Genomic DNA, 15,047 nt, shown 5'->3' with positions numbered 1-15,047 from the left:
TATTATTATTATTATTATTAGTATTATTATTATTATTATTATTATTATTAATACTATTATCAATGTTATTATTATTAATGTTGTTGTTATTACTATTACTATTAGTTTATTACTATTACTATTACTATTACTATTACTATTACTATTACTATTTCTATTACTATTACTATTACTAAGTGCATATACCATTGATTTAGGTGAGTGAAAATATAAATATATGTATACTATATTTAACATATGTTAATAGTAGAAAGATAAAAGACAACGGTTTACTTATATTTATTTCACCAAAATTTTAAAATAAAATGATTTAATGAGTAATAATAATTTTACTTATAAATTTGTCTTAATAATATATTTTTAACCATAAAAATAATAATGATATACAAAGTACTACTTGAAAACAACCTCTTTTTTTTAATTCTTAAATTGTATGGAAAATTTTAAAAAATAATTCAACTCAATGAACTAACAATCAATACCCACATACATATAATGTTTCCATACATTGTGAATCTAATATCAAATGTTTATAAAAGAAATTGTTATTAATTGTTATTATTATTATTTATTTACTAGGGCAGCCAACGCGCGCGTCGCGCGCGGGGTGGTCTGCCCTTTCGGCTTAATTTGTCTTGGTTTGTGTTTGAACTTCACATGGAGTTAATTACACATGATTTAACAATGTATAAAAGTAAACAAATAAGTAGAAAATGAACTCAGACAAAATGCTTCTAAGAATTTAGCTTTGTAGTAAAATTAGCTCTATGCAACTCCACATGTAGCCTCTTTGTCCACCCTTGATAATTCCCTTGAATTCCTTCTTGCATTCTTCAATTCCCCTTTTCATCGTAGCCAGTTTGGTTTTTGTTCTTCCTAATACATATATTTTGGCACAATCATAGATTAATTTTATCAGTCTCAATGTCCTTTAAACACAAATATGGGGGCTTGTTTGGCATCATTTTTGGTTTTCAATTTTCTGTTTTTTTTTTTAAACTAAAAACCAAAAACAAGAAACAAGAAAAATGTGTTTTTACTTTTTTGTTGTCAGTTTTTAAAATTATCATGATTTTAATAAGTCTAAATAATTTTTGATTCATTATATGACATATATAATATACTTTTAAAAAATAAAAAACCAAAAAACAGAAAACCACAACGATTCCAAACGAACCATGAGTAAGTCGTTAATTTAATTTTGACTTTCACAAAATAAAGAAAAAAAACGCCCACACAAACAACCTTTAAATGTCCAGTGACTAATATTGTCATGTAATTAAACCATAACCCCCATTAAATATAAAAAAAAAATTTAAACTTTATTATTCTTTTTTTTTTTTTTAAATTTCTAATTAATTGATGGGTCTTTCAAATTCATCTATTTTATGGATTCATCAAGCCGAGAGAGATTTGCTAGAAAGATTGTGAGATAGAACAAAAAAAAAAAGGCAAATTTCCAAGTTCGTCATTCTTCTTATTATCATTCACTATTCAACTTTGTGGCAATTAATCTCATTTTCATGTACCCATATTCGATTAACGCTCCACAACCTTGCTAAAGCCCCTCATTTGCCTCCTCTTAAAAATACTACAATACAATTGCAAATGAGCTAAACAATACCACTTAAATTTGGTAATAAGTATTATAATTTGAAATTAATAGCAAATGGAAACTTGTGGATGATATATAATCAACTAAGGGCCTGTTCTCTTACGTTGAAATTCAGTTCAGTTCAGCTCAGTTCAGCTCCTAATTTCCTTCTCTTATAAAATATTCATTTTAGTTTTGTTCAGTTCAGCTCAGTTCAGTTCAGTTCAGCTGAGTTCAGTCAATGAGAACAGGCCCTAAATCTTTCACATAAAAAAATGTGAAAGGCTCTTAAAATTATACTAATTAATACTACAATCCAACATATAGCGGGGGTGAAACTTTAAGAAGCATATTAATTTTATAAATATATGACCTTTTTATTTATTTATTTATTTTGACAACTATGACCAATTGGAAACTAAGTAATTTTGATTTTAATTGTTCTCATATAATTTTGGGATTGTGGAATTATGTACTTCAATGGAGATGGTGAACATAGATGGAGAAGAAATTCACTTAAAATGTTCAAGAGTAATAAGTACTTCAAGACAAGAAGAACTATACTCATAAATGGTTAAGAAAAAAACCAGTACTTCAAGTAAGGTGAACAGAAAAAGGAGAAAGAAAGCTCAAAACTCATAAACGATTAAGAAAATGTACGAACAATATTCCTAGTGAGAAAGCGTACGGACAATTTCCAATGAGAAAGTGTAAAGAAACTTACAAAATTACATATGGAGGTAATAAGGTAAATAAACATTTTGAGGGGTATAATAGTCTGTGCACTATTCATAAGAGCAATCTCTTACTTTTTATAAGGTAGGGATTTGAAAGAATTGTTATAATTATTAGAAATTATTAATTAATAATATTATTAAATATTAATTCTTAATAGTTTGAATTATTAAATATTAATAATGATAACTATTAATAATAATTATTATTATTATTATGATTAATAAATATTAATTAGGGTTTTCTAAGCTATGCCCTAAAGGTTGTTGAGTTTCTAAGGCGTGCCCATGCTTTTTCAAAATTACAAGTTGTGCCCTACAACTTAAGTTGTTTAATCAACCGTACCCTCTGACGTAAACTCGACGTTAGAATTGTAAATAAATAGGAAGTAATAAGAAGCGGATGAAGAAAAAGAATAAGAAATACACTGAGAGCTTGACATACCAATGGTTGCTTTTAGAAGAAAGAAGGAAAAACAGATGAGAAAATTTGGAAAAAATGTTAAATGTTAACCTACTTATATAACTCTAACTCAATTTGGGCGTGAAATTTCTCTCCAAAGTCTGGTAATGATCCGTTAACACAACTACTGACATTGGATTAACGTTCTAAGGTACGGTTGAATAAATACCTTAAGTTTGAGGGTATATCTTGTAATTTTAAAAAAGCATGGACACACCTTAGAAACTCAATAACCTTGGGGGCATAGCTTAGAAAAACCCTATTAATTATTATTAAAATTATTTTTAATATTAGTAATTATTATAATTATTCAAAATAATAAATTAATATCATCAATACAATATTAATTAATATTATTATTGAATATTAATTATTAATTATTATTTGAAAATAGAGCAGAACAAATTTCTTTTGAGCAGAGCAGATTTGATTTGAGCAGAGCAGAGCAGCTTTAAAGAATTAATTATTATTTGAAAATAGAGCAGAACAAATTTCTTTTGAGCAGAGCAGAGTAGAGCAGATTTGATTTGAGCAGAATAGATTTAATTTAACCCATTTATCTTATTTTGAGTTAACAAATTTTTTTATTGACCTGAAAACTAAACTGAACCTGACTGGTTAACTCAAATAGATTGCACGCACATTGTTAATTGAACCGTCATTAAAAAGGGTGCATGAACCCGCAGTTCTTCCCCGAGCATAATTTTTAATTTTCATTTTCTCAACGCCTCTTCGGCTGATCAATCGCAATATTGCCGTGTTTGCGGTTAAATTGGAGCAATTTGAGAAATTCCGAAATTGAGTCAAACAGAGAGATGGGTAACGAAGGAACAGAAGCACTGAAATACGTTTGGAAAGGAGCAATACCCCTTCAAATTCATCTCCATGATTCTGAAGTCGCCACTCTTCCTCCTCCTCCCCCAGTTCTGGTTTGCATTCTTCTTCATTTCTTTCATTATTCACTTCTAATTTCTTCTGGGTTTTTTCTTTGTAGCATGAATTTGGGTTTTCTTGTTGCAATTTTATTCATATGATCGCATTAATTCCAAGTTATGTTCTTGTTGGGTTTATTATAATTCTAGTTGTTAGTTTGATTGTAATTTGAATCTTGGTTTTGTTGTAAAATTTATGAATGCAATTTGTTGCTTGTTTGGTCTTGTTGGGTCTATGCTAGAATTGTTGATACTAATTTGTGCAAAACAAATCGATGTTAGTAAGTTGTTGTCAATTATGGTTGGCTGGGCATTTTCAGTTGGTGATTGTATGTTGTGGTGTCGACTCGAATAAAGACTTAAACTGTTTCTTACTTTGTATAAGGCAATGCTTGAAGTGAGGATAATCATTTAGGGGGTAATCATAATTTACAATTGTGGCGCTACTTTAGGAGGCAAACTACTATGTCGATTATGTCCGAAAGGGTTTAATAGGCTTTGTTATCTCGTGATTGAGCAGTAATGTACTCCAAAATAGGGCATTTAATTCCTCCATTTGCTGCTAACCACACTCTGAGCATGACACCACTCCTTGCTTCACCTTTGCCCGCTGACCATCTAGTTTTCAATTGATTTATGCTGCCTCCTTGTTCTTAATTTTCATACTTCACAGCCTAAGTAGAAAATTGATGCTGGTGCTACCTCATAGGAGTTGTAGTTCTGTTGGTGAAGAAGTGAATTTTGCCATGGAATAAATGACAGGCATTGAACCATCAAGTTTTTGAATGCTAGTTTGTGCTGTAAGTTATTCTTAGGCGTGACTTGGTGCTCAACTAATCTTAATTTGGTCTCAAGAGCATTGATGCTTGTTTTGTGAAGTAACTAAGGCTTCATGTGTGAAGTAATAAAGTTTTTAGTATATGCGATCAACTTTAGAAAGAGCTCCAGATACTGATTTTATTTATTTATTTATTTATTTGTGTGTGTGTGTGTGTGTGTGTGTGTGTGTGTGTGTGTAGATAGAGAGAGAGAGCCATAAGGGCAATGATGTAGATTGGATTTGTTACCATGTCTTTTGTACAACCCCTCAAGACTTAACCAACTAAGCTAGTTGATCACTCTAAGATTATAGGAGAGGCTGTCCTTTGGGGTTGCAACCCATGCAGGAAGATTTATTGGTGTATATAATTCCCTCAAGTTAATGTCCAATGACAGATAATTAAATGAATATTTACTCTTATGGAAATAGTGCCGACATCTACTTTTTAAGGATGTTCTGGAAAAACAGTTACTTTCCTCGTAGATTGAGTGCTGGAGAATGGAGGATCGTGATGAATGACAGGAAAAGGGAGTGTGTCAAATTCTGATAATGGTATCATCACAATCACAAGAAGAGTAGCAATGACTTAATATCATCAAATTCTAGGACTCTATGTTTATTTGTTTAATTAATTTAAGGTAAGGGTATGTTGCAACTGCAAAAAGATGAGAATGTAGTATGCCTTTTGCATGTGATATGGTTACCTTTAGGTATCACGTGGAGAATATTCTTTAGATTTTTAAATGGGAAAGCAATGAAAATTAAGATCAGTGTCCTGGAGCTTATTATGAAATTAAAATTTTATTTGAATTTGAGGACTCAAGGAAGGAAATAGGATCAATGGAGAAAAAAGTATGTTTTATTCCCACCATTTGCTTCTTCCTTACAAAGATCAATGTCTTGCTATTTTGTGGTGAAAATATTTCTTTTTCCATCTCCCATATGTTAGATTCCACAATAATTAAAAGCGAGGCTCTATTGAGATAGAGTGACTGAGTGAGTGTCAGAGTGTGTGTAGTCAAGGGAATGTTTGATGTGTCAAAATTCACAAATTATATTCCTTGTAATTTTTCTTTTTCTTATGGAGTGAGCTTCCAAGAGCTATTTCTTTTTTCTATATTTATTTATTTTTATTTTCTTTTATTTTCCTTAACAGGGCTCTCTTTGTTTTACACATAACAGCAGATTTCCTTTTGTTTTGTGTGTGTGTGTGTGTGGTTGTTTTTTTTTTTTTTTTTTTTTTTTTTTTTTTTTTTTTTTTTTTGTGTGTGTGTGTGTGAAGGGACTATTGATGTATGCTGGTTTTTGGTATTACAGTTGTTAGCGCCACGAATAGGTTATCTTCCACTGCTAGCATCTCAAATTAAACCCCTCTTCAGCAACTCACTTCCTCCAGGGGATGATACAATTTGGTTTGAGTACAAAGGATTGCCCCTGAAATGGTAAAGTTCTGGTCTTGCTGTAAATGCTTGATTTATACATGAATAGCATAATCATTATACTCATGAATTCAAGCTCTGATGGATCTTTTTTACATGTTTTCTTATACCCTGCTTCTTTGTTTTATTCCTGAAGGAGATGTTTTAAACAATGTTATGCTTGGCAAAAAAAGCACCCCTAATCCACTCAAACAACTGCAAGAAATGGATAAATCTAAATTCTTGAACTGTCAACCAGCTTAAGAGTTTCAGCTATCTCTAGTCTCTACAAGTCAACAACTCATGAGTTATTAATTAATTTTCTACATTATGGCTCAAATAAAAAAATACACACCTCAACTTTAATTAAGTCTTTTGTATATTAGTAAATAAATTACACAATCATGTTGACACAGCACTTGTGCAGCTTAAAAATTGCTAGAGCAAGCACATGAATGTCATCATAATCAAGCTACCAAACATGGAAGATGCAGCAGCATCTTAAGATATGAGGTATAGTCAGTTATAAAACACCTGATATGGGTTGAGGGTAGTTCACTACTTCACTGTAGCTGCATATCATCATTCAAGCATAACCGAATACTTTACTAAAAACCGGAGTATCCAATATTAAATGCTTCTAATGAGTGTTAATTAGTTAGGGAGTCTGTGAAAATGTGAAACATGACTTCTCCCTTGTGCGCCTTAATTATCAAATTGTCAATGTTAAAAGTGATGTGCTTTCTCATATCCTTGGAATTTTTCATTGCTGTATATGTTCCCATGTTTTGCTATCAGTATACCATGAGACTAGCATATCTGACACCCTAGCCTGTATTCGCAGTGATGTATGTCATAACTCACATAAGGTACACCCTACCAAGATCAGTATGAGATGTCGAGTCAACTGGTATATAGTTGTGGGCTACATTGCCCCCCTTTTTTTTGCAGTGACTATATTCATTGATCGAATTTTCTGGAGTCTAAACGTTTTTAGGGCATTTATGACCTATATTTGTACATAGGGGGCATTCAGAAATCATCTTTTCCTGTATTCATCTTTCTATATTAAATTTGGATTTTTCACCATGGTTGTGTTTCTTGTACAGGTATATACCAACGGGCGTTCTTTTCGATCTTTTGTGTGCGGAGCCTGAGAGACCTTGGAATCTTACGGTATAAGTGCTGGTTGATCTTCTTAAAATTATGAATGCAACTGAACATGTCACGTTATTTGTTAATTTTGGCTGTATTTAGTATGTACAATGCTTAAGTGTATCAGTTGGAAATCAAGGAATTTATATGTGATATTTTCAATAAGGGAAGCATAAGTTGCATTTTGGTCGTTATCGTGTTTTAAACATTTCATATATTAACTGATGAATTGTATGGTTCATATTCTACACTTGTCTGCTGTCATCTCGAGCACTTTTTGTAAGGATTTATTGTCTTCCAGTAACTCATTGAAATGTTAAGTCTGTGGCTATATTCTTCAGGGAAAAATTTGTAAAGAGGTTAAATGATGACTTATGAGTTTATGTCTTTATGACGGCATGTTGATGACATTAGTTTTGCTTATGGCCTGGATTTAGCTTTTTTAACAAAGAGTCCTTATCAATCACACGTTTTTCTACCTTATTAGGTTATTTTCTGTATATGTTCAAATGGAATGCCTACTAAGTAATGTCGTGTACCTTTTATGCATTGTAGTGAATCACTTCTTTACTTTGTATTTAACTTTATGTACTATATACAGGTTCATTTTAGAGGTTATCCAAGTAATACACTAACTCCTTGTGAAGGTGAAGATGCTGTTAAGTGGAGCTTCATCAATTCTCTGAAAGAGGTAAGTTGCATGTACAAAAACTACATTAAGCGGCTATAAGACATGTATATTCTCTGTACATGTATCCTTGTGAAGGTCATCTTCTGTTATTGTCACTTGTGCTTGTTTACTGGAAATAATGCATGTTGACTGGCACGTGCTGGTATCATTTGCAGTGTACTTGTGCTATCTTATTAATGCTCCCTTCTCCACTTCCACTAGTTGTGCTCACGATCTTCTTATCTGTCACCAATGCAAGTCAATAAAGCTTGATGACCTCTACCATGTGTTATCCTAGTGGTTCAACAAGTTCCATCTGGTCCAACATATACCTATGAAATTATTGAACAAAGGCATATCAAACATAACCTTCTCTGATCACGAATTGTCTCTTCCATTTACAATTCATATCTTATTTCTTTTCTAATGTATGAAATAATCTGCGGGAACCATGTATCCTCTTGGACACTGAATTGAGAGATGTTCAGCAGCCTTGCATATGGCAAAAATATACTTCCCCGTTCTTTTATTTTAAAAACACATTGGATTTTGACACTATTCACATACAATCATATGACTTTATATTGTGATATCTTTGTAAGAGAAAATACAATCTTGTGGGGTCTTGTTAGATTAATCTTAATGTTTATTTTCATAATATTAAATCTTTATAATTATTAATTTTCTTAAAGATTTTAGTAGTTAAAGTTGTGCATGTATGCGTTAAACTCCAGTTATTGCAATTATAAAAGAATGAAGAAAGTATTATATCTTTGCCTAGCTGGCTCTTGCATGACAACTTGACAAGGCAATAGCTATGTGATTGAAATCCTTGATTCATTGGTGCTTAAGTGAAATAATGTTAATTTCAAGGTTTTTGTAATATGCCAACCTAAGATTTTTAATCTTGCTGACTGAAAAGCTCACAGGTATTGTGTAGTTATTGTAAATTCACTCTCCAGGTTTAGACTTTAGATTGGCAACACCTTCTGTTTTCTGTTTCTACCTCTATAGTTGGAATTTCATTGTAGTTAAGCTTGATTTCTGTTAGTACATCATATAATTGATGTCTGTCTGTCTTTTCAGGCTGCCTACATAATTAATGGAAACTGCAAGAATGTAATGAACATGTCACAGTCTGATCAGTTGGATTTATGGCGCTCTGTTTTAAATGGTGAGACAGCTTATTCATTAAATTTAGACAATCATCTATATAGCTGCATATGGATTCAAATCTTTTGTGGGAGCACATTAGAAAAGATGTTGTCAGATTGTGGAAGCAGTGATATAGAATAGATGAGTATCATGAACTAAGCTTACTGTAGGCTGTTGTTTATGAAAACAAGTTAGTTACCTATAGTCTTCCATATTTACGTAGAAGAGAGGTACCTCATCTTAAAGTGTTAGTACTATGCTTCAGCATTGTCCAGACCAACTTTTGCACTTCTCCACCCACTTATATCTTTTAGCCTTCTTTACTGTGAGAGCATTTTCATTTGTGGCAGAATAAAACATTGAATTTCCTGAAGTGGAAAAAAGTACTCCCTCTGTTCCTTCTAGCCTACTTCTAAAATTACACGGGAATTAAGGAACTTAGAGATTTCTTAAAAACCATGATTGGAAAGTACAAAGTGCATGTGGGGTTAGAGAGAGATAGAGAGAAAAAAAGTAGTTGGTAATTATTGAAGAGATAGAGAGAGAAAGTATTTGAAAATGATGTCAAAAGTACAAAATAAATAAAAGAAAATTGACGACAACTCATCAAAAAGGGGGATTATTGTCTAAAAGTACGTTCTTAAAATAGAAATACGAATGGAATTTTTGAAACCCCCCAAAAGGAAAGTAGGCATCTAATTTAGGGATGGAGGAAGTATTGTTCTTTCCTGCACAGGCTTGTAGTGGTCTGTAGATTTTTCATGGTCCTTGTAGTATCCAAAATCCCATATGAATCTAATTCTAACAAAGAAATGGACTGGTGATTGAGTTTTAGGTGTTAACTGTGTAAATTTACAAGAGTTTAGGCTTCTTCTGCTGTGCCACAATGTTCATATTATTACTGCAGCTATTACAATTGAGACACAGGTGAGTGATTGCTCCCATGGATATGTCCCCTTCTCATTTTACCATTACCGGTAAGCAACAGTCCTAATGATCCAACCCCTATATCATCTAGGATTCTAGGGCTATTTCGACTTAAAAGCTACCTTTTTTTTTAATATTATTTATTTTTTATTTTTTAAGAAATTATGATCAGGTAAGCTCACCATATTGTTTGAATTGGGCTTGTCGATCCTCATGAATTGGGGATGGGGTCATTTTTATTACTGTCTTTAGATTTTTTATTTGTATGTGTTTCTGCGCCATGTCTTTTCCTGCGTCTTTGCCGCTGGCCTGGATTTTTGTCTAAAAATTGTAGGCTAATCTAATTGGTTCATTTAGAAATAACTCAGATTAAACTAAAATTTTAAATTTGGTGAAACTTGTAATTGTAAGCATGTGGTTGGGATGCTAGTGTGAACAATTGCGATAATTTTTAGGATTTAGATTAAATGTTTCTCATTTAGGATTTTCTTGGAAGTTATATCTCTCTTCAGTCTTCTCTGCTGAAAGCTACTTTAAGTGGCTTTTTGCATTTGCTACCTCCCAGGGCATGGAAATGTGAAAATTTAAACACCATACTCAAATGCTGTCTCAAGAACTGATGCTTAGATGCATATATAAGGGACTTGTGACTTTTTGACTTTGACTGGGACCCCTCCTCTCTGTTTTTCTTTAGACTTCATGTTCATACCTAAAAGGTTTTTTAGAACTCAATCACAGAACAATTTCTATAATAGGCCCTTCTTCTGATTGGTTTTATCTCCGGATTTTACTATTTCTTTCTCTTTTGAGCTTATCATCTTCTAATTTATTACAGAATTTGTGCTTGTGCATCAATAGTTTACCTATCTGGTTGTATCAGGCAATTTGGAGTCCTTCCTTAAGGTGACATTAAAGCTGAAGCTAGGAGCCATTGAAGATGATTACACAGCAAAACTGTATCCATCGTTAAAATCCTCATCTGATACCGGTAATACAGATAATCCCGGACTTGCCACAACAGGTAGTTCTATACTTCAAGCCTGCCTAAAATTTTCAAATTGTATTATCTATACACAAACTCTTACGACTCCATAAGGGATCATCCCTACTTTCCTAGTGCATCATATAACTGTCCTGAACTTACTTGCATGACTTCTGCTTTTGACCCTCTGTAGTTAAATAGAGAGCGAAACATACTTGTCAAGGAAGTTGGATCTCCTTTCTTATATTTTCCACCTTTTAGACATAGCTAAGTTAGGAGGAAAACACTATTAAAAAAAAAAAAGAAAAAAGTTAGGAGGAAAACAAAATAGTTATCATTGACAACTTTGGAGACAAATGATGATGGTCATTCATGAGCCTATAGATGATTATTAAATGAACAAAAAATCATATTCACCAAGGATTCTCTACCAAAATTTCACGCTTACTGTCCAGAGCAATGTCCGAAACATCAATTTTTTTTTGTAATTATCCAAGAAAATGGCAGTAATAGATGTATATTGGTAGGCAACTGGATGCTTTTAACATGGGCAGAGCAGATTTTTCAGCCCAGATTTAGCTGTATAGTTATTTCCATGAAGACTCAGTTCTCTTTACCTTATTTTTATTACTTATTCTTGTTGAAACCAGATTAGATCAGGCTAGATCAGAAAATTTCAGAGAGATTAGACAATATTAGGATAATGAGTTCGATCATAAATATAAATCAGACCTGAGCTTAGAATATTCAGACAAGGAAAACCTGAAATAAAGTGATCCACAACTTGTTTATGAACTGACATAATTAGACCTATTTAGTGATGTTGATTTTAGTGCATAATGACAGTGCTTATGATTGATGATCTGAAAATGTGAATAATTAACCGTATAACCTATGAGCATAAGCATCCGAGAGACTTTCTCCCTTCCAAAATACAAATTAAAACTTAACGAGAAGTCTCATCAATGTTCATCATGATTCTCTCTTGTCTCCAAGCTTATACCCAAGCCACAAGATCATACTGTAAGTCTGCAAATAAGTTGACCCTCCCTTTAATATCATAGCACACATTGAGAAATGACTAACAAACTCATGTTCCATAGGAAACTGTTTTACGAATGTACTTTTCTTCACTAAAGGCTGCTTTAAAATCTTCATTGAGATTTCTGTGCTCTTGTTTGGGCAATTGGTCTATGTTATGCTAACTTTGAGTAATTTGAAATTCGTTCTTTTCAGGGTGAATTTCCCTTTCACCAAATTCTACATTTTGCATTCCCTTAAAAGAGTCTTAGAGGCTACACACATGTATTATGTTGATAATTGTTGCATTAATGTTAAAAACTGGCAAAAGTATTGCATAAATTGCCAGAAATGTTGCATTGATATACATGAAAAACTATTTTGAGTATAAGTTGTTCTTGTGCCAGATAGTATGAATTAGGATGAATTGAGATTTATGGTACCTTTTGGATAAATTTTTCTTTTCTTTGTTCCTCTCTGGTACAATTTCAAAAGCCATGTTTGACCAATTATGGCAGGTCGGATTCCAGTACGGTTGTATGTTAGGATTTTCACCGAGATGTTTGATGACTTGGAAAAGGCTCCAGAGATTGACAGCTGGGAGAAAATTTCTTACATAAACAGACCCGTTGGACTCAATAAAGATGAAGGTCAGTATAAGGACATTACTAGTAGATCAAATTCTTGAATCCTGACCAGCCCCTTTTCTTAAGACGATAAAACTCTAATTGTCTGGTGATGTGGTCATTTAGGATGTCTAATAAATCCATTGTGTGAAATATGCCAACTACTGTTTTAATTCTACAAGTTGTACTGCTTGCCCTCAGACAGTCATTAATCATGTTTATTTTCTGTTTCTGTTTCCCACGTCATGTTTGGCAACTCTGTGATTTCTTCTGATTACCGGCAAATGACAATATCATTCATTTGATACTATCAGGTTGAATTCTCCTTTGAATTATGAAGAAAGCATTTGACCTTTCTTGCATTTTTACTGAGCATAAAAATGTTACAATGGTTTTGAATATTTTATTTGTGCTGATTCTGAAATCACGGCAGTTCTTGACGAAGTCTGATTAAACACTTAATGGGAACTGTTGACTTGGTTGTTCACCATGGTTCTGCATTTGACTATATAGGCGCCAATTGCCATGCAATATACTTGGGAGTATAGCTGAAAACTGACTACCATCATACGTTGCTGAGATGCTTAGAGATTTTCTTTGATGGGCCTTTGCTTGGTTTTCTGACCTTATATATCAGTAGAATAATTTATAGGCGTGTATGTAATGGACTAATGGTTACTTGGATGTCCTTTTTCCTGGAGACGAAATACTCAAAATGTGAATCACTGCAGGAAAATGCTTTACTTTAACTGATGCTATGAAGACTCTCCTGCCAGAGTACTTTGGAGAAGGGACACTCAACGGTGAGAAAACAATTGAAGAGGAGGTTCAAGACGTGCATCCAGAAGATGCTAGTGACCCAAAAATTACAGAAGAGGTGACTGCATCAGTCAGAGAACGTACTGAGGCGAAACAACCATCAGAAAGTGCTGAGATCAAGCTCATTCGAATTCAAGGTATCAAGCCAAAACCCGAGATCCCTTTCTCTTGGGTAGTCAACAACCTAATGAACCCAGATCACTACCTTCACATATGTGTGTATTTGATCCATCACTAGCCTTCGCCATATAATCGTTGCTTTACATAGACTGGTTAACTTCTGTATATGTCACTCAGCTGGCCTTGTGGTTTTCCACGTTGGTTTATTTAGTTTGCGCACCCTTGCATTCTTTGTTTACGTATGCAATCTGTAAAGCACAATAGTCTGTACATAACAAAGTAACCTTGTTTTACTTAGATGGTTTCCCGTTAAAGACTCCCCTTTCTTCCATGTATCGTTTGCATGACGCACTTGAGAAAACGAGGGGTGAATCAAACGACAAGGTTAAGGACTGAAGGTGCTACACGAGCCGACCTTGTATAGCTCTCTGATTCGTATATGTGTTTGCTAAATACAGCCAGTTAAACTGTACAAGCTGTGTATTGTATAGTTAATAGTTATACATTAAGAGTCGTGGGTGTTTTTCGCAGTGTGATTTTCAAGATATTTACATCCACTAAAATTCTCTGCGTGAAATGGTCCTATCCCTTACTAAAAAAATTATAGGGAAAAGAATTATCTCAACGTGTTTCTTTAATAAAGCCGAAAGAGACATTGAAACAATTACGGCTTGCTTGGGAAAGCCATTAAAAAAGATGAGCAATGGTCCTATCCCTTACTAAAAAAATTATAGGGAAAAGAATTATCTCAACGTGTTTCTTTAATAAAGCCGAAAGAGACATTGAAACAATTACGGCTTGCTTGGGAAAGCCATTAAAAAAGATGAGCAATAACTCTCCCCTCGTCCTCTCCTGGAAATTATCTCATACGACGGTTGTACCACCAGGCAATACAACCCTCTCATGTCTTCCCTGGGTCCCTGCCGCTCTCCTCCGCCCCCCGCCCCCCCCCCCCCCCCCCCAAATCAAAAAAAAAAAAACAAAAAAAACCTCACATTAATCAAACAAATGTACTTTCTCAATTCTGATCTCTTACAAAAAACAATTACCAAGTACTTTATCATACAAAAGTTATATACTTCATACTATTGGTGTTTTTTTTTTCATACTTCACAAGCAATATATGTGCAACTAGGGTTAAGGTCTAGCACATAGCTCCTCTATGCAAACACTGCATATAGGATGACAATGTCGTAATAAAGTTGAACTTGTAGTGGGAGTATAAAGTGCAATTTAATAGATAAATAGTGTCATTAAATGTAGTGGTATAAATATTATGCTAATAGTACAATAAGTATGTAAATGGTACATCAAAATATTACACTACTGTGAGATATAATAGTACTACTAAAACATAAAGTGTACAATATACATGTATAATAGTACAATAATGTACAACTGACACTGTAAAAAATACTTTTATTAATTTCATATTCTCTCTCCTCCAATTTCTCCACTACTTTTGATTTTTACCATTTTTTTATTATTCCACCAATTCCATTACCTACATATTTTTATTACTTTCTCAAATTTCTCCTAAAACTCCTAAATCTGAATGCACTTTTCCAGTGCCGTCTTGGACATTTTAGGGGTCCGGAGCGAAATCTTAAAA

At 33.2% G+C, this 15,047-nt stretch overlaps 1 protein-coding gene across 2 annotated transcripts; it reads left to right on the top strand.

The window, feature by feature from the left end:
* The first annotated feature begins 3,480 nt into the window (after positions 1–3,480).
* Positions 3,481–13,728, top strand: LOC145626774 (autophagy protein 5-like). 2 transcript variants are annotated; one of them, XM_081679252.1, is made up of 8 exons: positions 3,483–3,720; positions 5,861–5,985; positions 7,071–7,137; positions 7,718–7,807; positions 8,873–8,960; positions 10,749–10,889; positions 12,389–12,520; positions 13,228–13,728. In XM_081679252.1, exons 1-8 carry the CDS (start codon positions 3,607–3,609, stop codon positions 13,551–13,553), a joined length of 1,083 nt encoding a protein of 360 aa, XP_081535378.1. In that variant the 5' UTR covers positions 3,483–3,606; the 3' UTR covers positions 13,554–13,728. The 2 variants fall into 2 exon arrangements, with proteins under 2 accessions (XP_081535379.1, XP_081535378.1); XM_081679253.1 differs by lacking the exon at positions 10,749–10,889 and having other exon boundaries at positions 3,481–3,720.
* Positions 13,729–15,047: the final 1,319 nt, after the last annotated feature.

This window comes from Chenopodium album, chromosome 4, assembly GCF_948465745.1.
Source record: "Chenopodium album chromosome 4, dcCheAlbu1.1, whole genome shotgun sequence".
NCBI lineage: Eukaryota > Viridiplantae > Streptophyta > Magnoliopsida > Caryophyllales > Amaranthaceae > Chenopodium > Chenopodium album.
Note: the sequence above shows the minus strand (reverse complement) of the source record. Positions and strands in the feature narration are given on the sequence as shown.

Bases quoted from the DNA above. Each gene is read 5' to 3' on its own strand.
- LOC145626774 (XM_081679252.1), top strand. From the start codon at position 3,607: ATGGGTAACGAAGGAACAGAAGCACTGAAATACGTTTGGAAAGGAGCA. The intron at 8,961-10,748 runs GTGAGACAGCTT...TGGTTGTATCAG, and splicing joins ATGGCGCTCTGTTTTAAATG to GCAATTTGGAGTCCTTCCTT. The intron at 12,521-13,227 runs GTCAGTATAAGG...GAATCACTGCAG, and splicing joins TGGACTCAATAAAGATGAAG to GAAAATGCTTTACTTTAACT.